This window comes from Pelophylax lessonae (genome assembly GCF_965119305.1).
Source record: "Pelophylax lessonae genome assembly, chromosome: 9".
NCBI classification, from domain to species: domain Eukaryota; kingdom Metazoa; phylum Chordata; class Amphibia; order Anura; family Ranidae; genus Pelophylax; species Pelophylax lessonae.
Window position 1 is genome coordinate 141,301,801 of NC_138776.1, and position 27,139 is coordinate 141,328,939.

At 41.0% G+C, this 27,139-nt stretch overlaps 1 protein-coding gene across 4 annotated transcripts in view; it reads left to right on the plus strand.

The window, feature by feature from the left end:
• The window catches only part of P4HA1 (prolyl 4-hydroxylase subunit alpha 1), a 91,092-nt gene that overhangs the window by 51,137 nt on the left and 12,816 nt on the right, over window positions 1-27,139 (plus strand). Inside the window, exons 8-12 of one of the 4 annotated variants that reach the window (XM_082266854.1) lie at window positions 3,440-3,616; window positions 11,563-11,633; window positions 20,908-21,007; window positions 22,142-22,195; window positions 25,476-25,541. In XM_082266854.1, the coding sequence (XP_082122980.1) occupies window positions 3,440-3,616; window positions 11,563-11,633; window positions 20,908-21,007; window positions 22,142-22,195; window positions 25,476-25,541 (468 nt within the window). Of the gene's footprint in view, window positions 1-3,439; window positions 3,617-9,212; window positions 9,284-11,562; window positions 11,634-20,907; window positions 21,008-22,141; window positions 22,196-22,258; window positions 22,317-25,475; window positions 25,542-27,139 lie in introns of all 4 variants that reach the window. The other 3 variants (XM_082266853.1, XM_082266852.1, XM_082266851.1) reach the window with 3 other exon arrangements.

Consider the following 27,139-nt stretch of genomic DNA (forward strand, 5'->3'; position numbering starts at 1 on the left):
CACTTTTATAATTGCACTTGTTGCTTGCACAATTCTGATCTGTGCAATTTTTTTTTTTTTTTTCAAGCCTAGCCTGAGTATATACACTTCAGAACTCTCCTGCTTCCCTCATACACTTTGCTGGCAGAGCCATCTGCCTCCACATACTTTTTCATTCCTCACTGTGCACTTCTGTGAACAGGTTCAGAGGTAGACAGGAGCCAAGCTTTTATCTACAGACTAATCTATATCCCAAGTGCGGATTTCTTTATTTTCTTTTATTTGGCACATCTTGAAACCAAAAATACAACAAAGACCCAGTACTGTTGAGCCATTAGAATTGTACATCAGGCAAGAATAGGACAGCATTCCTCCCCCAAAACTTCGGCAAACTGGTCTCAGTTCCAAGATGTTTACAGAGTGTTAAAGAGATACTAGACATTGGTAAACATGGCCCTGTTCCAACGTTTTTGAAATTGGGGTTGTATTTTTCTTTATTGTACATCATGGCACACAGAGCAGCCATAATAATTACTATCTCGGTTATAAGGCCGCCTATAGGTGAATGGACACTGGGAACCAAAAAGACAGGAAATCCCCCTCCTATATAACCCCTTCCATACGGGAAGTACCTCAGTTTTTTTTTTTTTTTTTTCGCCAGTGTCTTAAAGGTGATGGTCATGGTTGGAGAAGCTCTCCATATTTTTAAACAAGAAGAAAAAATTATGCTACAACCCGGTTAAGATCTCTGGATCCAAGGGGATTTGCAATCAGTTCCATCCGAAATTGGAAGACTAAAAGGATGGTACCTGAACCTCGGTAAAGGGAAGCAAGGTATTGCCTATAATGTGATTCTCTTGGGTGCTTGACCCTGGGAATCCGGACCCGTGGATGCTGCTATTTTTTCTGTAAAATATAACCTGTCCTGTAGATAATGCAAAGGTTTGTAAAGATCCAGCTGATAAGAAATTGAAATCTTTACTAAAAGCTTCCTTTGCTATTGCAGGGTATGCAATACAACCGGCAGTGGCGGCTATAGGAGTTTGTCACTCTTTGAAAGACCGTATTAAAGTGTCCAGGAGTGTTCCTTCTCAGGGAGAGTCTGCTTAAGATTTAGCTGATTTTTTTTATTTTTCCTCAGGCTTTTTGATTTGGAGTAGATGCTCTTAAGGACTCTGTACAGCAAATGTCACGGTGTGCTCTTCCGTCAGTTCATATGTGCAGAATCCTGTGGCTAAAAAGTTGGTCTGCGGAATTACCGTGTAAGAAAATTGCTAGCGGGCTTTCCCTTTCATGGGGAGCGCCTATTTGGTGACGATCTGGACTAATATATCCAAAATTTTTTGGGGGGGGGGGGATAGAGTGTGCTTCTACCAGTTAGGTGGAGAAGTAACTGTCCTTCTTTTAGGGTGTCTAACGCTCAGGTTCCCAGTACTTCTAATCCCAGGCAGTTTCAACGGCCCCAGCCATCTGTATCTAGAGCCAAGCCTTCAGGTCAAGGACAGAAGAAACCCTGGGCCCAGAGGCCTACCAAGCCTAGCTCTAAATCTACCTTGTGAAGGAGTGCCCCTACTCGGACAGTTCCCGGAGGCCTGGGTGGAAATAATTTAGGATAACTGAGTTATTTCCACAGTCTCGTAGGGGTACAACTAGAATTTCGAGTGTTTCCTCATCCTCACTTTGTAAGGTCAAACATACCTGCAGATCCTCTAAATAGATCTTCTTTCTGGCTCTGGACCATCTGAGATCTCAAGCGGTGATTACAGAAGTTCCAGACGACGAGAAATTCAGGGGTTTTTAGGTAAACTTTTTCGTAGTCCCCAAGCCAAATGGAGATGTGAGACCTATTCTGAATCTCAAAGCTCTGAACAAATTCTTAAACATTCACATATTCCGAATGGAGTCAATTCGCTCAGTCATGGCCTCTGTGCAAGGACGATAATTTCGAGTATCCATAGACATCAAGGATGCATACCTTCTTGTGCAAATTTTTCAGGCTCATACCTGGTGGTTCACAGAGATGAGGTGGTTCTTCATCCCGGTCCTTTGTCCCTTCCAAAGTTCGTCTGATTTCCATTGGAATGAAGACATTGTGTTGCCTTCCCTGTGTCCCAGAATTGCCTTGCATGCCTTGGATGTGGTCTGGGCAATTGGGTTGTATCTGGCAGCTACGAAGTCTTTTTTAGGAAGTCGGACTCCCTATTTGTGCTCACGTATGGGCCTTAAAGAGGGTTGGCCGGTTCTGCTGCGACCGTTTCCAGATTGCTCAGACAGACAGTGATTCAGTCCTGCTACGGTTTAGCCTTGGGAAATGTTTTCTTGCTGTTCCCACCCCTCATGTTTTGGGACGTCCCAATGGTCAGGAAGATAAGGAGCTGTCCGTCAATGAACAAAAGGGAAAATGGGATTTTTGACGTACCGTAAAATCCATTTCTCTGATGTTCATTGATGGACACAGCACCCACCCCCTCTGTGGAGTCGGCTTTCTTCTGACACTGCTTTTAACAAAACTGAGTGCCTATAGCTGAGAGTGGGAGTATACCCCCTGGGACTGCCCCATAGGCGTAGTCAAGCTTTATCCTGCCTAGTGTCCTACTCCTGTAGGGGGCAGTATAACCCAATGGTCAAGAAGATAAGGAGCTGTGTCCATCAATTAACATCAAAATAGATTTTACGATAAGACAAAAATCCCATTTTTCTTTCTGATGGTTTTTTTTTTTTTTTTGTATTTAGTGCCCCCCTCCCCTCAAGTGCATTGCTTTGGAACGTCCCAGATAGTAATTATTATGGCTGCTCTGTGTCCCATGATGTACGATAAAGAAAATATTTTTTCTTACAGCTTACCTGTAAAATCCTTTTCTTGGAGTACATCACGGGACACAGAGCAGCCATAATAATTACGATCTGGGTTATACACCACCTATAGGTGAATGGACACTGGCAACCAAAAAAGACAGGAAGTCCCCGTCTATATAATCCCTCCCCGTTTTGTAGCAAGCAATAGACGGGGACTTCCTGTCTTTTTTGGTTGCCAGTGTCCATTCACCTAGAGGTGGTGTATAACCCAGATAGTAATTATGGCTGCTTTATGTCCCGTGATGTACTCCAAGAAAAGGATTTTACAGGTAAGCTGTAGGCAAAATCAAATTTTTAGCTTTTTGTTACCCTGGCTCAGCTTTTTTGAGACTTTTTGCTGCCATCATTTTCAAAATTACCTTATTTTTTTTCTTAAAATTGAATATTTTCTTAGTTTAAACATTTGAAATGTTTTCTATTTTCCTTTGTGAATAAAATACGGGTTTGAGATTTGCATTCTGGTTTTTTTTTTTTTTTTTTTTTTTTTAGAATTGTATACTGGCTTATCTTTTCACTGTGCCTAATGTCTGTAGTACCTAAAATACCTAGAAGAGTCTTTAGTTTATACACTTGTATTCCTAATTACCTTTTTTTCTTATTTCAGACTCCTCGCAGACAAAAGAAACTGTTCTGCCGCTATTATGATGGAAACAGGAGTCCTTTTTTCATTTTGTCTCCTGCAAAGCAGGAAGATGAATGGGACAGACCTCGCATTGTGCGCTACCACGATATCATTTCTGATGAGGAGATTGAAAAAGTCAAAGAGATTGCAAAACCTAGGGTCAGTAACGGTTTCATGCCTTTCTTTAAAGATTAATGTTGTAGAAGCTCAGAACATCAAACCATGAGTCATTAGTTAATAAGGGATCAGGTGATCATGGGACACTGTAGTTTGGGGCATACTTTTTGCGCCCCCCCCCCTCCCCACAGTGGGACACCACGGGGCTTATCCAGTAAGCCATAGGATAATGGGTAGATTTTACTTTAACTACTTATTGTGCCTTACTGCATATTTAAAAAAAAAAATGTCCACAGTGTATGTATTTTGCAGTCAGGAATTTGATTGCACTTAAAGCATATGTAAAGGCAGTACTTTTCTAGTTTTGATGGAGTAAGGGTTGTTATACACTATATATATATATATATATATATATATATATATATATATATATATATATATATATATATATATATATATATATACAGGTATTTATAGCTGGCTCTGTTCCCAATGGGTAGGTTCAGCACCTCCACGTTGATGGAACAGAACGTGAGGAGTTCTCACCAGTGAATTAGAGATTAAAGGCAATCCTCCAATGTGGATACTTGGGGATTTCCCCTCTTTGGAGAGATTATCTCTCAGTTGCTGAGAAAGGAAGTGTCTCCAATGGAACTATACATACTATTCATACACTTAATGGAACTTCAGTTTGCTTGAAATAAGGATGTAGAATACCACAAACTAAAGGTTTCTCTGTCTATAGTTTTTCTTTCAGATCTATTGAGGATCACAGGAAGTAGTCAAATATAGTCACTATATACTGCCATCTACAGGAGGGTTAGAAACTGGCAAAAAGAAATGATCATCTGGGTCAGCCATTCCTAAGCCTGACTTTGCAGTGCCTGAAATGTTTGCGTTTTTTTTTTGGGGGGGGGGGGGGTCGTCTTGGCTGCATTGTGGCTTGTTTTGTTTTTTTAGACCTGAATGCACTGGTAAAAGGAAGCCACGGGGCACTTTACAGCTCCAGAGACGTTGCATAGCCCCAGTGTGTGACCTTTTCGCTAAAGACTCATTTGTGTATAAATCTACTACCGCCAGTTTCATTGTGGTAAGGATTAATGCTGATTGACTAAGCACTGGCATAATGCACTGGGTGGAGTGCTGCTTGTGATCTGCACTCTTTACACTATTCATCGTGGAATAAACACTATCCAACTGCTGCTCCTGCTTGCAAAGCCCTACGTGGATCGTCCTACTCCATTGTAGTCCTACTGCCAGCCTATAGTCTCCTCCTGCCACCTAACCCTCATCAGCACCAGCTGCTTAAGTTTGGGAGTACCGGAGGCTTTACCATGCATTTTTATTTTTTGGGCCTAGACCATTCTGCGCATAGTCCAAGACAGGCTAGTCCAGCTGCTAGGAGTAAACCCCCACCCCCCCTTCTAGCCCATGCTCCTCTAGTGGTTCTTGGGACATCTACTTTATATCCTTTGAGGGACCTGGTGCCTGCAATAAAGAACCAAGTGACCCTGTAGTATTAGTGTCTGCATCATCCGTTTTCCTTGGCTCCATCATGTGAAGCAAAGTCCTCCCCATTCCTTAGGAACTTTTGTGTCTTTTTTTTTTTTTTTGGACTCATAGGCTGTACTGGTAATGATATTGGCTGCCAAGGCTCTTCACAAACTCTAGAGATTGCTGCAAAGACTTTCTGACCCTCCTGACCCCTTAGATCAGGCCAGGCATTTGGCCCCTGTGACCATCTCTGACTGAGAGAATCACAGAAGACTGTTTTTGAGGTGCCACCTGACATCACCCCAGATATATAGGGAGTCATACCAAACCTTATTTATGCAGTGCATATTATCCTGCATTTGGAGGATCCGCATACTGTGTGCTTTCTGATGGGTCAGTTTGGGTATTTTGTCTGAGATCCAGGAATAGCGAGGTGTCTTCTTTTTGGTTCCCAATGTAATCTATGCCTCAGGTGCTTCCTTCAATGGCTCTTTTGCCTCCCTTATGCTACTACAAAAAAGTGATGCACTTTCCTTAGTCTCCCTGGGTTTCTTGTACCCCTTGCTCTGATCCATTCACTATTTGGTTCCTAGAGCTAAGCTCTGTTTGGGCCTTGCACAGAAAAATCCCCTATTCTTGGGACATGAAAAACCCTCAGGTTACCATAGTAACCTCCAGTGTCCCTCCCCTTCCAGACCATCTTTGGCTTTTCCCTGATTGGATAAGGACCTGGGTCGTTAGGGTTGCTTTGGCACACCTGCTACTTCTCAGGATATTGTGGGATGCTCAAATGACCTCCCATGAGGTGCCGGGTTTATGGATCCTTGTTGTCTGCACCTTTTCTATAGGGCTGAACACCTGCAAGATCTGGCCGCATCAGGTTTTGCCAGGCTCCCATCATTGGCTGCATCCTGTGTACCATCTGTGTAAATCTATTGTCCTCAGACCATTCACCTGTAAGCAGATGGCATACACTAGCTTCCTGCTGCATGTACCCACTATGGGGGGTAGTCTGCATCCAGGGGACTTCATAAGACCTGTCTACCTGGAAATAGGTCTTTTTTCTGTGGCTAAGCAGCCGTCTCTTAAGCAAGCTCTGATAGATACATTTCCTTGTTCTGTCTCTAAATAAAGGCTTAGTGATTCTGTTAAGATTTCTGCCCCTGAAGGGATCAGAAGCTTTTCAAATTCATGGATTGTGCTGAGGGCTAGGCAGGCTCCACAGAACTGATCTGCTAGGCCCCAGTGATGCCTCTGGGGGTTAGTGGGGATGTTTTTAGTTTCAACCTCTGTCACCTCTGGTGATTCCTGTCTCACTAGTCTGAGGTTTATATCTAACTCCTCATTCCCACCTACCCTTGTGGAGGTCTTCCATGCACCAGGAGTCACTTGTGGACTATTATCACTTGGTGGTCTTGGTTGTCTGGCGGGGCAATTCCCCACTTCTTCTTTTTTTTTTTTTTTTCTCAAGCCGTCTTCCAGGGCAGCATCTGAGAGGTCTTCTCCCACATGCTGCCCTGGAAGACTTCCTAGAAAAAGTTACCAGGTACTTAACTCCATACCCCCCCCCCCTTCCTCTCTGACACAGCCCTTCAGTCCTATGGGTTGGTGCTTCTTTTTGTCCTAAGGCTTTCAAACTTGCGTAGGTGGATGCAGCATCTGTACCCCGCCAGCTCTAATACTGAGAACCGAGCAATCAAAGACTACTGTCCCCTCCTGCCGCCTGTAAGCACGATCAATCGGCTGAACAGCCACTATGATTGTTCTTTAAGGTAAAGGGAATCAGCAGCTGAAAAAAAATATCTGAACAATGCCAGCAGCTGCAGGCATCATTCAGATCTCCCCACTCAAAGCCCAGGACGTCATATGACGTCCACCTAAGGAGAGGTGGGTTAAAGTGTTGCCATATAATGGTTTAGCACAATTTTACACAGTGTAGCACGCACATTTTCTCACTTCCCAATACATTGTATAATTATTTTTATTTTATAATCCATTGAAGGACATGGGTCTCACCCCTCTGTTTCTGTTCATGCTCTTGTTACCGCTTTAGCACAAAACTGAGACATAATGGGTAGAGATAACCTCATAGGTAGGCTGACTTACAATCTTTGTTTTGCCAGTGTCTTTTCCTTCTGTAGGGTGCAGTATAACCGGTCTCTATCTAAATGTCTGTGTCCCTCAATGGACTCTAAGAAAACAATTTACAATAAGTAAAAAATCTTGTTCTAGCCTAACATTTACAAAGAAATACTATACTGACAAACGGCACACTAAACATCCTTGATATACAATTAGATTAACGCAAGTATTCTGAAAATGTATTTATTTATTTTTTTATTAGGTGTGCAATTTGTGTGGCTGATTTGAAGTTGGAAATGGAGAATTGCACATTAAAAAAAAAAGTGTTTTGTAGTACCGATTAACCTTTTTGTATTGTGCACACTAGAGCTGCACAATTCTGAATAAAATGAGAATCACAATTTTTTTGCTTGGACAAAAGAGCATGATTTTCTCATGATTCTGAAGAACTTTTATGTTTTAAAGGGTAACTCCACTTTCCTGCTTGTCTGATTTGCTCACCAATTTTCTCAGAAGTCTGCCTAAAATAAAAGTTAGATTTCAGGCATCCCCTGCAACAAAAATGTTATTTTTTGTGAGATACTCCCAATAAGAACACTTCTAAAGAGATGCAGGCCCAGCAGATTTCCTCATTAGAGCCCCGCAGCTGCCACAGCTGATAGAGAATTATGAAAGCACTCCCATTTGTCTCTCTCAGCACAGAGGAACAAATAATTAATTCTTCAGAATAACAAAAGGTAGGAATCTGCAACAGTTTGTTAAAATCCCTGCAATGTGCAGAGATTACCCAGAGGGGAATGTTTTTTTTTTTTTCTCAACAAAAGTGGCATTACGCTTTAAAGATTTACAACCCTTGAACATTAAAACACTTTTTGTTTCAATCAAATTTAAAGAAATGTAATGAAAAATAATGTAATGTTTTGGGGCTTTTTTTTTTTTTTTTTTTGTTTTGTGCTTTTTGCAATGTAAAAACGTATAAATATAGATAGGTGTAAAAATTTTAATGAACAAAGCAAACAAAGGTTTCAATATTAAGTTTATGAAATGGAAGTTAAAAAATAAAAAAAAATCCAACAGGAAAATAATAAAATTAGGAAGGGGAATATGGAGTGGATCAGACTGATTAGAGTAAATTATGGGTGAATAAAGGGTTAAACAGATGAACAATTAAACAAAAAAAAATTAAGAAAAGGTTGACAAGGATGCTTTACACCGCATTCACACTGCAGCGGCATGACTTCGGGGGCGACCTGTGAAGCGCGACTTGCACGGACTTCATAAAATTAATGTCTATGCAAGTCGCTCCAGGTCGCCCCGAAGTAGTACAGGACCCTTTTTCTAAGTCTGAGCGACTTGTGTCGCTCCTATTAGAATTGTTCCTGTAACACACAATGGAATGCGATGGTCCGCGACTTGTCAGGCTGACCAAGTCGCCTGACAAGTCGTATTAGTGTGAATGGAGTCTTAAACTGACTTTATTGACACACCGATATAATGAACAGAAAGATACATTGTTTTTTCTCTTTGAACGCTGAGCAATGTTGATAAACCTTTTTTGGCTGTTTTTTTTTATTTTGACAGCTGTGAGCAGGGAACTGCTTTTGGACTTGTTACAAGAATCTTGGAAATGCTGGATTGATAACGTGTGGGGGGTTGAATTGCGATCACGATCTTTTAACGATTAATCATGCAGCTCAAGCGCACACTGTAACAGTATTGTGGTTGAATGATGTGTATTTTATGTTAAGTAGAATGTATTGTATATTTTAGTATGAGATTTTCAAAAATGGCTATTTATATTGTTGGTATGTTTTGACAGATAAATCATACCACATTCAGTGCAATGATATGCCAAGAATACTTCAAGCGTACAAGCTAGATGGAAATGTGAAGCATGGTTTTAAGAAATCCATGTTGAGACTTACTTGTCAAGTCATATTTGCATAAACTTTTTCTCAATTTTCACATTACTGTATGTATACTGTGTACAGTGGACATCTGATTGGTTGGGTGAATGTTAGCTTATGTTTGTTACAACTCTTGTGATTGGTTGGCTTCACAGCTGAGGCGAGCCACCATTTCAAACCCTATCACAGGAGTGCTGGAGACTGCACAATACAGAATTAGCAAAAGGTAAGACCAAAATGTTCATAATCTTGTGTGTAATGCAATGCAAGGGGGCAAAGGGTAAACACTGTCTGGAAACTGAGGTATCGGGATAGCTTTCTTGATACCTCAGTTTATAACTGAATGTTGCGTTTGGTGCAGAGTGATCCTTTCCTATTTGTTGTGCAGATGTTTTTCAAATGCTTGCTGGTTTTCCTAGACATGCTATACAATATTTTTTTCTCTTCTCTGCAGGGAAGCACTTGCCAGTGATAAATGTCTCTTTCTCTCTTTCTCTCTCTTCTTTCTCTCTCTCTCTCTTCTTTCTCTCTTCTTTCTCTCTTCTTTCTCTTTCTCTCTCTCTTCTTTCTCTCTTCTTTCTCTCTTATTTCTCTTTCTCTCTCTCTCTTATTTCTATTTCTCTCTCTTCTTTCTCTTTCTCTCTTCTTTCTCTTTCTCTCTCTCTCTTCTTTCTCTTTCTCTCTCTCTCTTTCTCTTTCTCTCTTTCTCTCTTATTTCTCTTTCTCTCTCTTATTTCTCTTTCTCTCTTCTTTCTCTTTCTCTCTCTCTTCTTTCTCTTTCTCTCTCTCTTCTTTCTTTCTCTCTCTCTTCTTTCTCTTTCTCTCTTTCTCTCTTTCTCTCTTATTTCTCTTTCTCTCTCTTATTTCTCTTTCTCTCTCTTATTTCTCTTTCTCTCTTTTATTTCTCTTTCTCTCTTTTATTTCTCTTTCTCTCTCTCTTATTTCTCTTTCTCTCTCTTCTTTCTCTTTCTCTCTCTTCTTTCTCTTTCTCCCTCTTCTTTCTCTTTCTCTCTCTTCTTTCTCTTTCTCTCTCTTCTTTCTCTTTCTCTCTCTCTCTCTCTCTCTCTCTCTCTCTCTCTCTCTCTCTCTCTCTCTCTCTCTCTCTCTCTCTCTCTCTCTCTCTCTCTCTCTCTCTCTCTCTCTCTCTCTCTCTCTCTCTTTCTCTCTCTCTCTCTTTCTCTCTCTCTCTCTCTCTCTCTCTCTTTCTCTCTCTTTCTCTCTCTTTTTCTCTTTTTCTTTTTCTCTCTTTCTCTCTTTCTCTCTTTCTCTCTTTCTCTCTTTCTCTCTTTCTCTCTTTCTCTCTTTCTCTCTTTCTCTCTTTCTCTCTTTCTCTCTTTCTCTCTTTCTCTCTTTCTCTCTTTCTCTCTTTCTCTCTTTCTCTCTCTCTCTTTCTCCTCTTTCTCCTCTTTCTCCTCTTTCTCCTCTTTCTCCTCTTTCTCCTCTTTCTCCTCTTTCTCTTCTTTCTTCTCTTTCTTTTCTTTTCTCCCACATAACTAGAGTCACACATGAGAGTCCATACACAGTGGTAAATGACACTTCCTTCCCTAACTCCTCCTCCCATTCTATTGCTAAACCCTATGGGGTGGGATTGATAACGTTCACAAAAGTAGCTTAGTATTAATATAAATCAGTATACATTATATCAAATCTAATTTGCTGATACTGGTTATGTAATAAAAAAGAGCCTTGGCTGCAAATGTCGTCTGAACGAAATGAAAGCTAGTGCCAGTCATCTGACTCTGCTTATACCATAATGCACAAACATACACATTTGAAGTTTTAATAAAGATTTATTGGGAGCTTTACAACAGCGCTGCAGGAATAACGTATTTTTAAGGATTAAAAAAAAATTATTCTTGAAATAAGACTACAGAAAACACGATCTTGTTGGTTGTTATAGGCTACTACACTAGTTGTAAAGGACAAGTCAATTGCAATGTCAACTTGATTACTCCTGTTTAGTAAAATCCCCTTTGTATTGCTATCACAACCCATAAGTTGAATACCTTGTAAACCTGCTCACCTCTCAGTAGTGCAGCGCTGTTATATATGGGAACATTCTAAATAAATAGTGAGACTTAACAGTATGTACCAATAAAGAAGACACTATCAGTAGGCCGCATCGCATCATAAGAGATTTCATTAAAATTACATTTATTTGCTAAGTGAAACTTCAACCATTTAATTGTCAGCTTTTTTTTGTTACCTTTTTACGGTAACTGAACAAATATCATTTTGCACCATTGAAATTAAAAGGCATGTCTGAGCTTTAATGGATTTGGTAAAACTCTGCACCATGAAGCGATCACTCTGCTCCTGTCTCCAATAAAAAGTGAAAGGATGATTTTCTACGAATCAAATAATCCCCCCCCCCCCCCTAATTCTTCATTTATCAAGAGATGGTTCCTTACGTGAGATTAACTTTATCCAACCAATCTGAACCACTGGCATGGCATTCAGATTGCCTGCTCCCAAATTAAACCCCAGTCCTTTCTCTTTTTGTAGCTGAGACGGGCTACAGTGCATGACCCTCTGACAGGAGAACTGGTCACAGCCCAATACAGAGTCTCTAAGAGGTAAGGGAATGTGCCATGGACTTGCAGATCTGACCCCATAAGGGTATGTGTACATGTGAGCTTTCTGTGCATGACAGGGAGAATGGAACTTGGCAGGAACCACTCACTGCACAAGACGCACAGAAAGAGAGACCCACAACATAAGGTCATTTCTTTGTTATCGTTACATTGCTAGCTGCCATACTGGCTAATTTTTATTCTGCTATCCATCAGAAATGCTATACAAAGATTATTATTTATACGTTCCTTTTAGAACACTATTGTAGAGTTTACAACAAAAAATTTCTGGCACAAAAATTGATTGGACAGCTTGGAGACTACAAACTCGGTTTGTGAGTGGCTATAGCTAAACATTCAGGACTGACTAATGCTACGGCTGACGCATGTTTTATATTTTATATCTACTTTAACCCTTTAAAACTTTTGGAGATATATATATTTAACAAATCTTCAAGCAAGTCTTGTGTGTACCACTAACTTTTTAAGTAGTGGTGTGTTTTTTTGTTTTTGGTGGTGGTGGTGGTGGTGGTGGTGGTGGTGTTTTTGGCTGGGGAAAGGATTTCAACCCCCTAGCATCTTTTAATGCTATTTTGGTTTCTGTTGACAAGTTCTTTGCTATTTTCCGGTCCTGCTGAAAATGGTTGACCAGATAACTCTCCAATAGCAACACAAGCCTAAACAAAGGGCTTTTCTTTAGTGGAAAGAGGCTAGAACCCCTGTCAGATTTGTATATGGCTATGCCTCTGATACAGATGTTGCCATACTTCCGGTCTGGTGAAACCATTGTCAGCAGGACAGGAAGTTGGGATAATCTCTATAAAGAAGCCCTGGATAGCAGTAAATACCCCACAGGAGTTCCAATACCTTTACCACTCTATCCAAAACTAGAAAAAGTTTGTGGTTGAGTATACACTTTAAAGCTGAACTCAAGGTTTGCTTTCACTTGCTCAAAAAAACTATACCACTAAACTTTACCAATAGATTTGCTCATTATTAGGGCTGTAAAAATTGTATGTAGCGTGAGCTACATACAGTATATTGTGCTGTGTTCCAAAGGTTATACAGCGATTTTTTTTTTTTTCCCGTCTGCTGCCAGAACTAAATGGAGTCAGGCTGAGCACTGCTCGTGCATTCACCTTGTATTTTATCAATTAATATGGGTGTTTCTCTGATTTGGCTGATGTGGAGAGGTAGGCAGGGGATGTCACGATTTCCAGCTCCATAAATCAGAGGAAGGCTTCTATTGACTGAAAAAAATACAAGGGCTTCCTGTGAATGGCTAAGCTCTGCGCTCAGCCCGACTTGTTTTTTTGTCCTGGCAGTAGACGCCGGTTCCTTGTACTGCTACCAGAACACGGCTGATGCTACATACAGTTTATACAGTTCTGACAGGTGCATCAGAAAAGGAAACGGTTTCGTCCAAACAATTTAATACTGTAAAGTAAAAGTAAACTTGGCATCTAGGCTTTAATTCTCTGAACCCAGTTTCACGTGGCCCTGTTTTTTTTTTTCATACATTGAAGACTTGGGGAGTTATGATGTAATGCTGTTGGTAATTTCTGTGCCTTTTCTATCCATTTGATATGAATGTTCTGTTTTCAAAACAATCCGTATAGTAGTAACCTGTTTTTGTCAGAAATATGACTGTTGTGTTGGTGTACTATGTAACTATGTACTTCTTCATTATCTTAACCATATTACAGTGCTGGACTGAATTATTTTGCATGAGTGATTATTGCAGTACTGGTAGCATGGAATAGATGTATTTATATAGTGAAATTCATAAATGGCAACAATCGAATTCTAAAAGGTATTATTAAAGATGCTTTGCCTTCTTCTTAGGGTTCCCAGTTTAATTAGAACTGAATATTTAAATGGCCATTAGTGCATATTTTTGTAAGTGGATCTGTCATCAAAGTGTTACTAAACCCAGGACCCTGCTTTCACTAGATCTGGTCTCCCACAGTACACACAACATGGAAATGCAATTATTTTAGTACATCTAAACTGCTAATTAAGTTTTCTAATCAGTAGTTTATAGCAGTCTTGTGACTTCTATTAGTGTCCAGTGGGCACTGGTTAAAGCTTGTAAGAGGAGTTTTCAAGTATGAGGTTGTATGACCCCTGACCCTCTATTTGCAGTGCCGATTATTTGCACCCCCCCAAAAAAAAAAAACCTAGCAATACCCCCCAAACTGGGCATGTTCAGAGTGCCCCAATGCTCTGTGCTGTCAGGAGATGGATTGGAAACAGTGGAAGAAGGGGAGGATCAGAGAAGACAGGGTCAAACAGCCTTTTTACACAATGCAAAGGATTAACCCCTTCAGTTCCACAGTGAGAATAACAAGTATGCTTTACTGCATATACAGACTGATTTTATTTTTGTGGGTTTAGTAACCTTTTAAAGGAGAAGCATAGCCAAATCTGATTTGCACTCCCGTGACCAGTTGTCAGCTGACAGTGGGCTGACGTCGTAGAGCCGGTCCAGGTTGGGGAAAGTTTGTAACCATATGGTCGGGGACCACCCACAAGCCTGGACTGACTCCTGAGAGCTTAAACCAGCTGCTCCCTCCATAGCTCAGCACTCCAGTGACCGCAGGGGGGCAGTTCGTCAGGGGACAGATGTTGTATCCACCTAGGTAAGTATGATTTTAAAAAAAAAAGTTGTTTATTTTTCAAAGCAGTATTCAATCCAAAAGCATTTATTATATTGAAGGTTACCAATTAGACGTGAAGGCTGCATTCATATATGTTTTTTTGGGGTTTTTTTTTTTTTTTTTTTTTTTTTTTTTTTAGGCTTTCTTTTCTTTATATTTACCTGGCAATCCTGCCTGTAAGTCTGTTTTTCAACAGAACAAGCTGTCCTGCAGGTGTAGCAGTAAGAGGACTGGGACAAACTATTTACCAGAGACAGGGGTGCTTACAATGATCAGATTTTCTTGATTTACATAAATCTTTAAGTTCATCCAGATTTGCTAGTACGCCTAACACTCCCCACCCCCTAGACTGACAGTGCTGCTGTCAAAACCCCCCTGTGCTCCTTCTTTCAGAGTGGCAGCACTCTAATACAGGAGGTGTGTTACAGGACAGATTACCAGTTGAAAACAGGAAAAAAAAGCCTAAAAAAGAAAATGCATGCAGCCACCACATCCAATGATTGTTAAGCTGCAGTATACAGGCATACCCCACTTTAAGTACACAATGGGACCAGAGCATGTATGTAAAGCAAAACTGTATTTAAAGTGAAGCAATACCCTTTTTCACTTCTCAATGCATGTAAATACAGTAGCTCTATGGGAAATATTGGTCAGCTTGACATGGCACTGCTTCCGAACCATAAGTGACAGGGACGCCAAGCTTGGGGAGCACTGAGAGGGGAAGCAGGACTATGACACGGTAGATTAACTAGGCAAGCTGGCTGGCCACAAAATGGCATATGCTGTAGTCCTGGGTCCCCTCTCGGTGCTCTCCAAGTTTGGTGTCCCTATCACTTATAGTTCGGAATTAGTGGCATGTCAAGCTGACCAATATTTCCCATAGACGCCAATGTTAAAACCGGGAGTAGTGCCATGCCAAGCTGACCAAGCTGTGTTCGTACTCGTGAGTGTACGTAAAATGGGGTATGCCTGTATTTCATTTTTGATTTTGGGATTAATACTGCTTTAAATTAAAGTTCACTCTTGTATCAGTAGGGCACATCAGTGTCACAAAAGCACATTATTACTTTGCATTAAAAGTATCAAATGCTTGATATGACTAAAATCTTCTACTCTTAAAGCTGAAATTAGTTTTTTTAGCACACTGCACCTGTCACATTACATGTAGCATTGTATCCCATTACCTGCAGTCAGCTGCTTTTTGCTAAAAAATCTTCCTTGCTGTGCCTCCTTCAGAGCTCCTGGGTACTGTCCTGAGCGGCTGTCATCCAGTGCTATGAGTTAACGGCAGCATCTGATACTGAGAAAAGTGGCTCTGCTCACCCTCACCCTTACCCTTCTGCCCTCGCCACTATTAACAGAACTTCTGCTTTTTTTGTCCCATAATCCATCAGTCTGAATGAAAGAGGAGCCTTCAAATAACAAGCCTGTGTGATGCATTGTGGGAAAATTTTGCCCGAGTTCTGGGAATGCTTGAGAGCGTCAGGGCGGGTAAGTGGCGCAACATTTCTCAGTAGTAATGACCACTATCAACTCAGGGCAGTATCTGGTGGCTCTAAAGGAGGGAACTTTTTTTTTTTTTTTTAACCAGAAGCAGCTGTCAGCAGGTTAGCATACACATTATTACATTGTGTTTGGTGCTGTATCCCCCACCCACCCCAAAAAATATATGCTTAAGATTTAACCTTCTATATGTTACCTGAAGCCTAGGCAGTCTACATGACCTGATCTGCTAGTGAGAGCATTATGGGTCTCATCAGAGTATGTTCTTTTTATTCTCCCGGCCTAGCTAGTACAAACAAGCTTGCTCAAACAAAAACTGTAGCCTGTATCTGTAATGCATGTAATGAGCTATTCTTGTGCATGTACAGTGACAAACTGCACACAGAAACCTTTTTTCTTTTTCACTTTCTGCTATAACCTTCCCAAAAAAAAAAATTTAAAATCAAATTTTTTTCATCATTCTAGGCCAATTTTGTATTCTGCTACATATTTTTGGTAAAAAAAAAAAAAAAAATCCCAAAGAGCGTATTTTCATTGGTTTGCACAAAAATTGTCGGGTCTACAAACTAGGGGAAATTGTCGGGTCTGCAAACTAGGGGAAAGGTTTGTCATTTTTATTTTTTACTAGTAATTGTGGCGATCAGTGATTTTTGGGACTGCGACATTGCGGCAGACAGATCGTACCCCTAACTGACATTTTTTGACACTTTTGGAGGGGACCAGGGACATTACTACAGTAATCGGTACTAAAAATATGTACTGTTACTGTAATAATGACACTGGCAGGGAAGGGGTTAACCCATGGGTGATCAAAGGGTTAAATGTGAGCCTAGGGGGAGTTTTCTAACTGGGGTGGGGGGGGGGGTTGGACTTGTGTTCCCATATTGGAGGAACACAGGAGCTGTGTTGATAGCTGAGAGAACGGTCTGCTGTGTTTACAACCCCATGGATCGGCTGCCCCGCTGGCGAATGGGCGCTTTGCAGGAACCGGCCGCCGTATATCGGCGGCGGCTGGTCGGCAAGTGGGTTAAGGTTAAACCGCTTCTCTTCCAATCTCAATGTATGGCCCTGTGTCGTCTTACACTCCCTGAAACTGAATAGTTTCCTACCTACACCATATGGACCACCATTGAGCTATTTGTATATTGATATCATATAGCCTCTCAAGTGTCTCTTCTATAGGGAGAATAGGCCCAGTGTTTGTTCATTCATTAGAATATTTACATTATTTAATATTTTATGTTTTTTATTGTTTACATTATTTGTTTTAAATGGTCACCAGAGCAAAAATTTGGAAGGAAATCTTCCAATAGGGCCAACTGTCTAGGTGTGCATTTCCCTCATTGAGATTTCAACTCTCTTCCTATTGCAACATTTGTTGTCTATATTTCCTTCTGTGTGTTATATACAGTATATAATGGATTTTATGTTCTGTCATTACAAATCAGATTTTTATACGTTCTGTATGTGACATGGAAACAAAGTAGTTTTAGTCTTCATTCCGGTAGTTCTTTCTCAAAGGTAACCTGACATGATACAAATCTAGGCCACCATTGCTAAACGTCTCCTGAAAAATATCTACCTGGCTGTCTTGCTGATAATCTGGAGACTGTACTTTGACCCATGGACCTGAACCAAGTATGCATCAAGTGTAGTCTGGACTACTGATCTGCATACTTTGTTCCTATTTTAGTAAAATTAAGTATTTGACACACAACTGCTTTGTACTTTAAGGTTGTAGGGAAAACCCCAAAACTCATGGGTTTCAGTAACAATTTGACTGTTGAAGCCAGATTGAAAATTATTTATTAGACAAACATGTAGGTATACAGACATGTTTGGAGAGCAATTCAGTTACATTACATTCTGTTGGTTTGATAAACATTGCTCTAGCTGGCTAGGACACCTAATACAATTTATACATTCTGAAGTGGGTGGCACCTATCTATCTAAAGTTTCTTTGAAGTCGCATCTGAGTCTTTGGTGACATTCTTTTATATGCGGATGGTCATTAACAGACTTGTCACTTCCAAGTGGTTTGGCTCCTTGGAGGAACAGGTCTTCAAAATCCTAGATAGCAAGCTAACAGTTGGAGGTGTAAATGGCTTTTGAACACAACCGCTGTTATACAATATGACTTCTCACAACATATGCATCCAATATATCTGCCTAATCATAAATACATGTTTGATAATCATAAATGTTTGACAAATAAAATGGCAGCTTCCCTTTTCCTCATCAATATCTCTCCTATTTTAAGACTCCCTTTTCTAGGTCACAGCTGAATTTGCTAAAAATTGCAGAATTTTTTTTTTTTGTAGGCTACTGTATCCCGGTGTCCAGTACGTGGCAAATGTGAGGTGGCTTAAAGCCAATCCACACAGCACTTTCAGCTGGGCTTCCTGGACTTTACTGCTTTCTGCTGGCATTTTAGGAATTCTTGAAAGAGTCAGTGTAAAACTTTTATGGTTTTAGTTCATATCCGACTCATTTTTTCCTTTTTAATGAGCAAAGTATGTTATACTAAAAACAGTTTCCCTTTTTTTTTTTTTTTTTTTATATAGAGGGGGGGGGGGAGAATCTTAAACACTTACTGTAAAGTGTAATACTTGCAGATATCCAGTTTTTCTTTTTCTGTAGTAAGCCACCATAATCCAAGATCAAGACTCACTGTACATTCTATGTATTGTGTACCTGGGAGTGGGGAAATGGGGGGATCACTGCGGAGAGACAGTCGCTAACCTGAAGATGAACTGCTTTTTTATTGATAAATTATGCAATTAAAAAAGCTATTTATTTTATATTATGGAATGTATTTGTGCAGGCATATAAAAGTACTGGCAGGTCCACTCTAGCAGATGGTTGTCAGATTTAGTCTTGATACTTTATGTGAATAGAATATAAACAATACTGTACATAGCATGACATTGTAGAGAATACTGACTTCAAACCCTAATGGCATCACTGCACCAAGAGAAGGTCTCAAACATATAGCACCCAGCCAGCTCATCAGTTATTTTTATTTAAAGAGGTTGTAAACCCATACAATTTATTTTTTTTCCTTCAACCTGAAAGAGAAACACATAATGAGCTAGTATGCATCGCATACTAGCTCGTTATGAAATACCTTGGAACGAGCCCCCGCCGTGCCGCCTGCTCAGCTGTATGATGGGCGACATGTTTCGTCGCCTGTCTTCCGGGATCGCGACATCCGGCCATCTGATTGGCCGGAGCCGCGGCGACGTCACTCCCGTGCGCGGGAGCCGACGGTCGCGGTACGGGGCTCTGAAGGAACGGCACCAGCGGCCGTTCCTTCAGAGCGCATGCGCCAGTGATGTCACTGGCTGCATGTAAGGTAAATATCGGTACATGTTTAGGAGATATTTACAGTACCTATAGGTAAGCCTTATCCTAGGCTTACCTATAGGTAAAAGTTGCAGAGGAGGGTTTACTTCCTGTTTAAGGGGAAATTTTAAACATGAGAAGTAGACTGGCTTGTTCCTGATTCTCAATGGTTAATATAAAGGAGTGGAAATGGACATGGCATCTAAATTTTTCCTCACCTTCTAGAGGCTGGGTGCTTTTTTTTGGCAGCACAGATCCCAGTTGATCTTGGTGTAGCATGAAGGTTTTGAACACGTAACCCAAACTTCTGGGATTTCAATGCAGATCGGTCTGCGACCTCCGTTACGCCAAGAATGTTGAAGCACTCTGACTGTCACAACATATACCATTCCCTGGGGGGGGGGGGGGGGAGTGTTTAACTCTTATTGGCTAGGTACTTTTTAAGCTCTTGATCAAAAAATGTGGTGCTCCATAGCAACTGATTATATTTACATTTTTAGCATTTTGATTTAGTAAATCTGAAAGCAGATTGTTTTGATGCTAACATCACTGCAATTTTGAACATTGTTCTTTGCCATTTTACATAAGAGCCTATAACAATGAGTCTTCCTAATAAGCCATACAACCAGATGGGGAGAGAGCAATAACAAGTTCAACCCATAGACATAGCTCTTGGGTGAAAGGCAGTGAAGACAGATATTCTAGTGTGGTATACAGACGTTGGACTGACCATACAGTTTTTTGTTTTTTTTTGTTTTTTTTCAATTTCTCCATCGATGCTGTACAGGATAGATGGATGATTCCCCTGGTGCTGCAATTGTATTATGAAAGCTGGCACCAGTGGCTGTCAGAATACCCAAACGGTGGCTGCATCTGATTAGGAAACTATTTTCTGTATGAATCCTTTGATTGTTGAAGGATGTCAGGCTGAAAGGTAGTGATGGGGCTATCCATTTAGCAAATTTGTGTAAAAGAAAACCGAAATGCAGTAGACTGTAATTTACTAAATGCTGTGTCCAGTCTTGGAACCCTGTCCACTATATAACAGGTGTATTTTCTGGTTTTAAATGCCATTTTTTTTCCTAGTGTACAAAACACTAGCTGGGTCAGTCTTTATTTTTATTTTTTCTATGTGTAATAATCTGTATGGGCACTTCAGCCTGCCGATGGCTTTTTGTTAGTCACTAATCGGAAGAAATAAACCGCGGTTATCCCCTTTCCATGATCTGTCTGACTGCCTGTGAAACACAGAAGTAATATTACTTTATATGCAAGGCTAGCTAGTTCTCAGAGAAGCCCAATTTGTACAATGAACCCCCGGTGGGCAGATACAAAGGATGAATGCTGAACAAATAATTTCCATTGACAACCATCCAGTGTATTTTACATTTTATGTGAAGTGTAGAAGAAAGTGTCTTTTCTTTCAACAGGGAAACATTCTGTTCAGCTTTTTGGCTCTTGCTGAAATACATCTTAATTAGTACTGGCTGAGTAAGCATTCTGGGAGATGCAGTTAAGTAAATTAAACGCTGTAGGTTTGTCCCATCAATACTGTATGACCTGCATCAGGGCAAGCTATACACAGCATTCACAATAAAATCTGGGCGCTCAACACACAATCAACTTTGTTTAATGGAAGCCGTTCATATGTATGCAGAGGAGCAGCACTGACCTCACTGGGTAACATTACATAGTGACTTGCATTTTAAATAGACAGCAATTTAAAAACATGGCTTCTTAATTGTTTTATCATTTTCCCTTCATACTAGTGCTTGGCTGTCTGGCTATGAGCATCCAGTTGTTGAAAAGATTAATACAAGGATACAGGAAATAACAGGGCTCGATGTGACCACTGCTGAGGAGCTGCAGGTAAGTGATGGCAGATGGTCCGCTAACAGGAAATGTTTTCTGGATGCACTATTCTTCTATCCCCTATTTCATTTTGGAATTTTAATGAGAATGTGGTTTTATAATAAAAGTATAGGTGCTTTTTTTTTTTTTTTCCTCCCACGCTTCATAGAGTAGAGAAGTTAAACCATTTGTCAAGTTTTTATTAGGGTCTGTGTCTCTTCCCCCCCCCCCCCCCCTCCCCTTTTCTGACCATATTCACCTAGAAAGTGAACGAAAGTTTTTTTTTTTTTTTTTTTTGTCCCCAATCGGGAGGCAAGGGGAAACTGTCCAAACCGGGAACTTCCCTAATTTTGGTAGATTTCCTCTAACTTACTGTTGTGTCTTTGGGAGAGGAAGTAAAAGAAAATAATGTCCCCAAAGGTGCTCAAAGAGGAAAAAAAACTGGTATGGGTTTTATTCCTTCTCTACGATATTTTATTTATTTATTTATTTATTTATTTTTTACTTCAACTTTTTCAATAGTCCCATACACTAACCCACTTGCCATTTTTAAGATTCAGATGTAAAAAAACAAAGTGCACAACTAAATTGTTTAAAAAACCTTTAGGGCGGGTTCACACTTTTTGCACAGTAAAACACGTCACTTTGCCATGCAGAAAGTGTTTGTTCTAGACTGCTCTGATTTGCAATTAAAAAAAAAAAAAAAGTATACTCTCCTAGGTGGATCCGATGCTGCATCTGTCCTCCGCTGGCTCTTCAGGGAGAACTGGCTGATCCAATGCTTTGCACGGCTGCATCACTCCTCTCTCCCCCCCCCCTCCTTTCGAGGACTGAGGCAGCAGCAGGAGCCATTGGTTTTCTTTCGAAATGCTGAGAGCAGGATCAAACCACACTGTATCTATGGGTGCATACAGCCTGGCTTGGGATTGATCCCGCACGAGTGCCCCCAAAGCAAGTGGTTTGCTATGGGGCAGACCGCGCTAGCGGGGCCCCAGAAAAGGTTGCTTGGGGTCGCTCTGTGCAATACTGTTGCACAGAGCAGGTAAGCATAACCTTTTTGTTATATTAACAAAAAAGGTCTTTGTTGTACAGACTGCCTGTACGGTTATAGGATCTTTTCTCTCACTCTGCACTATATTCTGCTTCTCATAGGTGGCCAACTATGGTGTTGGAGGGCAGTATGAGCCCCATTTTGATTTTGGAAGGGTAAGTCCCTTTTTCCCAGTGAACAGATGAATACTACCATGCATTGTCTCTTATCTCTTTCAGGTGGCAAATTATGGAATGGGCGGACAGTATGAACCTCACTTTGACTTTGCACGGGCAAGTAACACACTGGTCGCAGAAAGCAGCCATATCGCCTCTGTGCTTTATCAGAAACCTGTCCTAGTGCACATGTGCCCTTCCTTTGTAGTGGAATGAAGGCAGTGTGCACTGGACTGACTTGGTGGAGGTGGTGGTTCCGGGATTTAGCTATATGTGTCCCCACCCTTCAATTGCACCAATCATAACTTAATCTGTTTTGTCAAATATGTAAAATCACCATATGAATCTAGATGAGCAACAATACAAATATATTTAAAGTGGAACTCCAGCCAGATATACAATTGAAAGTGTGTGTATCTATCTATATTTAGGAACTCTATTACTTGTCAAGTTACCTGTAAACTTTTGGCCACAGACAGGCCAAAGATGACACAACAATTTCTTTTATGAAATTTCTTGTGTCTCCTGTGTGCATCTACCTTGTTTTAGCCTCCCAATTGTTCCACACGATACACCTTGACACGCTGAGTGTCTAATCTCTCACTCTTAGGACTAGGGAACAGAGTTTGTATATAAATGCTAGCCTAAAGTGCAGGGTGTACAGCAGGCATTTACAGCTTCCAGCAAATGTATAAGGACTTGTTTACACGTGTCATTTGGTGAAGAACGATCCGTGGTGGATCACTTTTCACAGAGCAATGCAGATGCAGCGAACAGTTATTCAGGAGACAACACTGCCACATTCTAAATGCCTGGGTTTTTTATGTAATTTTTGATGCAATGCCACAGAGGAGAAGGCAAAACTCGAACTGTAAACTAAGACTAGGAGAGAACCTGTGATTTGTTTAGTCAGGACTAGCGTTTCCCTCTAAATACTCCCCTACTGCTCTGTTTGTCATCCAGCAAGCCGTCACTTGAGCAAAGCACAGGTTTACCTAAAAGTACCCTTCAGTGCTACTGAGTGTTGAATACATATAACAAAATGCATGCTGAAGCCTATAAACTTTAAGAAACAGTGTGCATTAGGGTAGTCACCTCTTTACTTTAAAGCCGAATGCATGAATTTTACAAGTTTTTTTTTTTTGTGGCTGATTGCTCACAAGTAAGGCATACACTGAATGCATATAATATTAGGACCAGTGCAACTCCTATTTAGCACCTTGGCAGGATATGAATTCAGTACTCCTTACTGAAAGCTTTATAAATGCAACAAATGTACAATTCACTATCTGCACAAGTGCTGAAAATAGATTGATTTACTAAAGGGAATGAGAATGTTCACAGAATAAATGGTTTGAATATTCACCCACTTTCACAATTAGTCATGTGCAGATGATCTATGTACAGTAACTTGCTCTCCGTGTAATTGGATAATTGATGAAAATATTCACACAGTTTGGTGTCCTTTTATGAAATGGAGATGAGCAGTGATCCTGCTGATCACAGCTCATTTCCGATCATTCTCAGTTTATGAAACGGAAATGATCGGGGGAGAACATGTTCTCCGCTGATCATCTCTTCACACGGGAATCTGTCATTAACAGACACAGAAACAGCCAGGCTATGAAGCTGCGATCCCCGCACTTCACTGGTGATCTGTGCCAGAATTCACACTCCCAGATTCACCAGCCTGGAGCTTGTGAAGCGGGGAGTGAATACAGAATCGGGGGAGAACTGAGGGGGAAAAAAGATTATCGACTTCCTTCTTCCTCGTTCAGACCCCCCAACACAGTAATCATGTCCCCCTGCCATATTTATGTGTATATGTGTGTGTGTGTGTGTGTATGTATATATATATATATATATATATATATATATATATATATATATATATATATATATATATATATATATATATATATATATATATATATATATATACACACACACACGTAGATATATATTTAATGTGTATATATATTTATTTATGTAAGGGAACTATTATTTATTAACCTCGTGTACTCAGCAGTGATAATTTATCACTGCTTGTTAAAGCGCGCCAGGGATTTTCATACTACTGTAATCTCGCTTTGTCTCACGAGATTACAGACGCCCCATTGACTTCTACACAGATCTCCAAGAAAACCGTTCTCCTCTGATCACCCTGGGCGAACTGAAGTTCTCCGATTCATAAAAAGGGTGCCAGATGTGATCATTTTCCCCGGAGAACTGTAGAGAAGCCAACAGAGAAAAAAATTCACCCGTTCATAAAAGTACACCTAAGTGTACATTCTCAACTCCTGTAGTTGGGGTATGTTCACACCAGCTGCTGAGTTGGAATGCAGCAGCTGGTGTGAGGTGCAGTCCAGTCAGATCAGCACAGTGCTGTTGCACCAATCTCGGCGCATCACACTGTTCACTTTCTTTCTTTAAACAAACTTTATGGAAATTTCACAAAGACCTCTCCTCTCATAAAGTTTAATTGGCCGCCGCACTATGAAGCAGTGGATTGCCTCCGTGTGTTGCACTGAAAAGAAAAGTACTGCACGCAGTACTTTTATCTGCGTACACTGTCGCACACCACTTCAACGCAGTGGTGTGAACTGGGCAGATGAGACCAGGCATTTTCCCCTTCTCATGTGGGACTGCACTGGAATAGCCACCCAATGCACTCCCAACGCATCTAGTGTGAATGTTCTCTAAATCAGCCCCATTGCTTAAAAGGGCATGGCTGATTTTCACATGCATGAGTATATACAGAGATAATAGGACAAGTTACGGTGGCAGTATTTTGATAGATGGATAAATAGATCTATTATCTCAACTTTTTTTTTTTTTTTTTTTTTTTTTTAATTGAATCATGGACTGTAGAGGGGTTTTTCTTTTTTATTTTGCACCTGGAGCTTCACTTTAACTGGAATGTTACAATTTTTTATTACTCCACATGCTTTGAACTTCAGTAATTCTTCTGGTGATTTTTACAGCATGAAATTTGATTTGTGGGTTCAAAACCCAAATTATGTTTAAAAAGGAAATCAGTACTTTTTTTTTTTTTTTTTAACCCAATCAGTGATTAATCTATTAATGCTGTGTCTGAGCATGTTTCTGCATTGTTCTAAATTGAATGCCTTCCAATAATTATGGTAATTGTGATTTAGCTCTATTAGAATGCCATTAACACATTTGGGCAACAGATTGCCTGATGAACAAAACAGTGCAGGTTTGGATGCTTTTGTTTTTACAAAAGGTGTCACACTAAACTTTCCTTATTTTTTCACAGAAAGATGAACCTGATGCTTTTAAAGAGCTTGGTACAGGCAACAGAATCGCTACGTGGTTGTTTTATGTAAGTTAATGCAGAATAATAGACCATTGTCTTATCTGTTCTTGTGACTGCTGAAGTGTCTTTCAAGCCAAGTTGGTGCAGGCAAAGAAAATGGGATTTTTGTATTTGCTGTAAAATCCATTTCTCTGAGTTCATTGACGAACACAGCGCTCCATAAATCCTAACTGCTGGGTTATATTGCCTCCTCCAGGAGTAGGACTAGGCAGAACAATAATCACCTGGCTACACCCATGGGCCATCCTCTGCTTTGTATATATATCCCCCCTCTCTGCTCTAGGTTTATCTGTTTTAGTAGCAAGCAGTATTAGAACTCCATAGAGGGGTGGGTGCTTTGTCCATCGAACTCTGAGAAATGGATTTTACGGTAAGTACAAAAATCACATTTTCTTTTATCAACTGACACAGCGCTCCATAAATCATTACTGGGATGCCCAAAAGCAGTGCCAAAAGGAAAATGAGGGGTGGGGAAAATAACCCAAGGCTAAACACAAGTGCCCTTAACCAGGACACGGGATCCTTAACTAGGTCACAGGAGCCCCGTCTGAAAAAAAATTATTTTAAAGAAAAACCGCCCTCTTAAACAGCAGCCTGCAAAACTTTGCGGCCAAAAGAAGCATCCGTAGACCTTTAATAGAATAGGCCGTCTGTCTGATCCATCTGGAGATGGTAGCCGAAGAAGTGGCCAGCCCTTTTTCTTGGTCCGTCCCTAACCACAAAAAGCAAGTCTGAACTCCGAAAGGACTCAGTAGCTGCCAGATACACCCGAATCGCATGAACCGCATGCAAGGTATGCAAAGCAAATTCCTTGGGATGAGCCGGCTTGGGACACAAGGAAGGCAACACAATGTCCTCATTCAAATGACAGCAGGGGAGGACTGGGGCAGTGCTGACCTATTAAGTGTGGGATGAAGACAAGGACAGAGCACAGGCCTCTTCCCCAGCATGGATGGTGTAAACTGTGTCTGAGCAGAGGCTGGTTCCATGCCCCACTGGAGACTCTACTCCTCCAGTCAGCCCTGGACAAGCTGTCCCAGCTCCCCCCAACTGCTTCCGACTGGCCAGGTCGGGAACCTGGATTCGGGCAGCGAGTAGAGAGTACCTGGAGCAAAGTGTCAGCCGGGAATGAGGATCAGGAGGAGACAGGGAAGAGGGAGAGTGGGAGGGGGGGCTGAGTTGCTGCACCATGGTCCTCTGGTTTGTACTTGCCCCCTGGGCCGAAAGTTGCCAGTCAGCCCCTGAATGACAGTCAGAGACAAGTTTGGGCAGGAATGATGGACAGGGACGAAGAACCACTTTATCCCTATGGACCACCAAATAGGGGCTGCGACAGGATAATGCTGCCAATTCCGATACCCTGCGGGCCGAGGTAATAGCCACCAAGAATGTCACCTTCTCGTATAACGTAGACAAGGCAATCTCCCGAAGATTCTCAAATGGAGATTCCTGGAGAACCGAAGGCACTAAATTCAAATCCCATGATGGCAAAAGAGACTATACAGGTGGAGCCACATGTCGAACCCCCCCGGAATGAAGGTACGAACTAAAGCGTGCGTGGCTAGGGGTCGCTGAAAGATTGCCAAGGCAGTCACCCGGCTCTT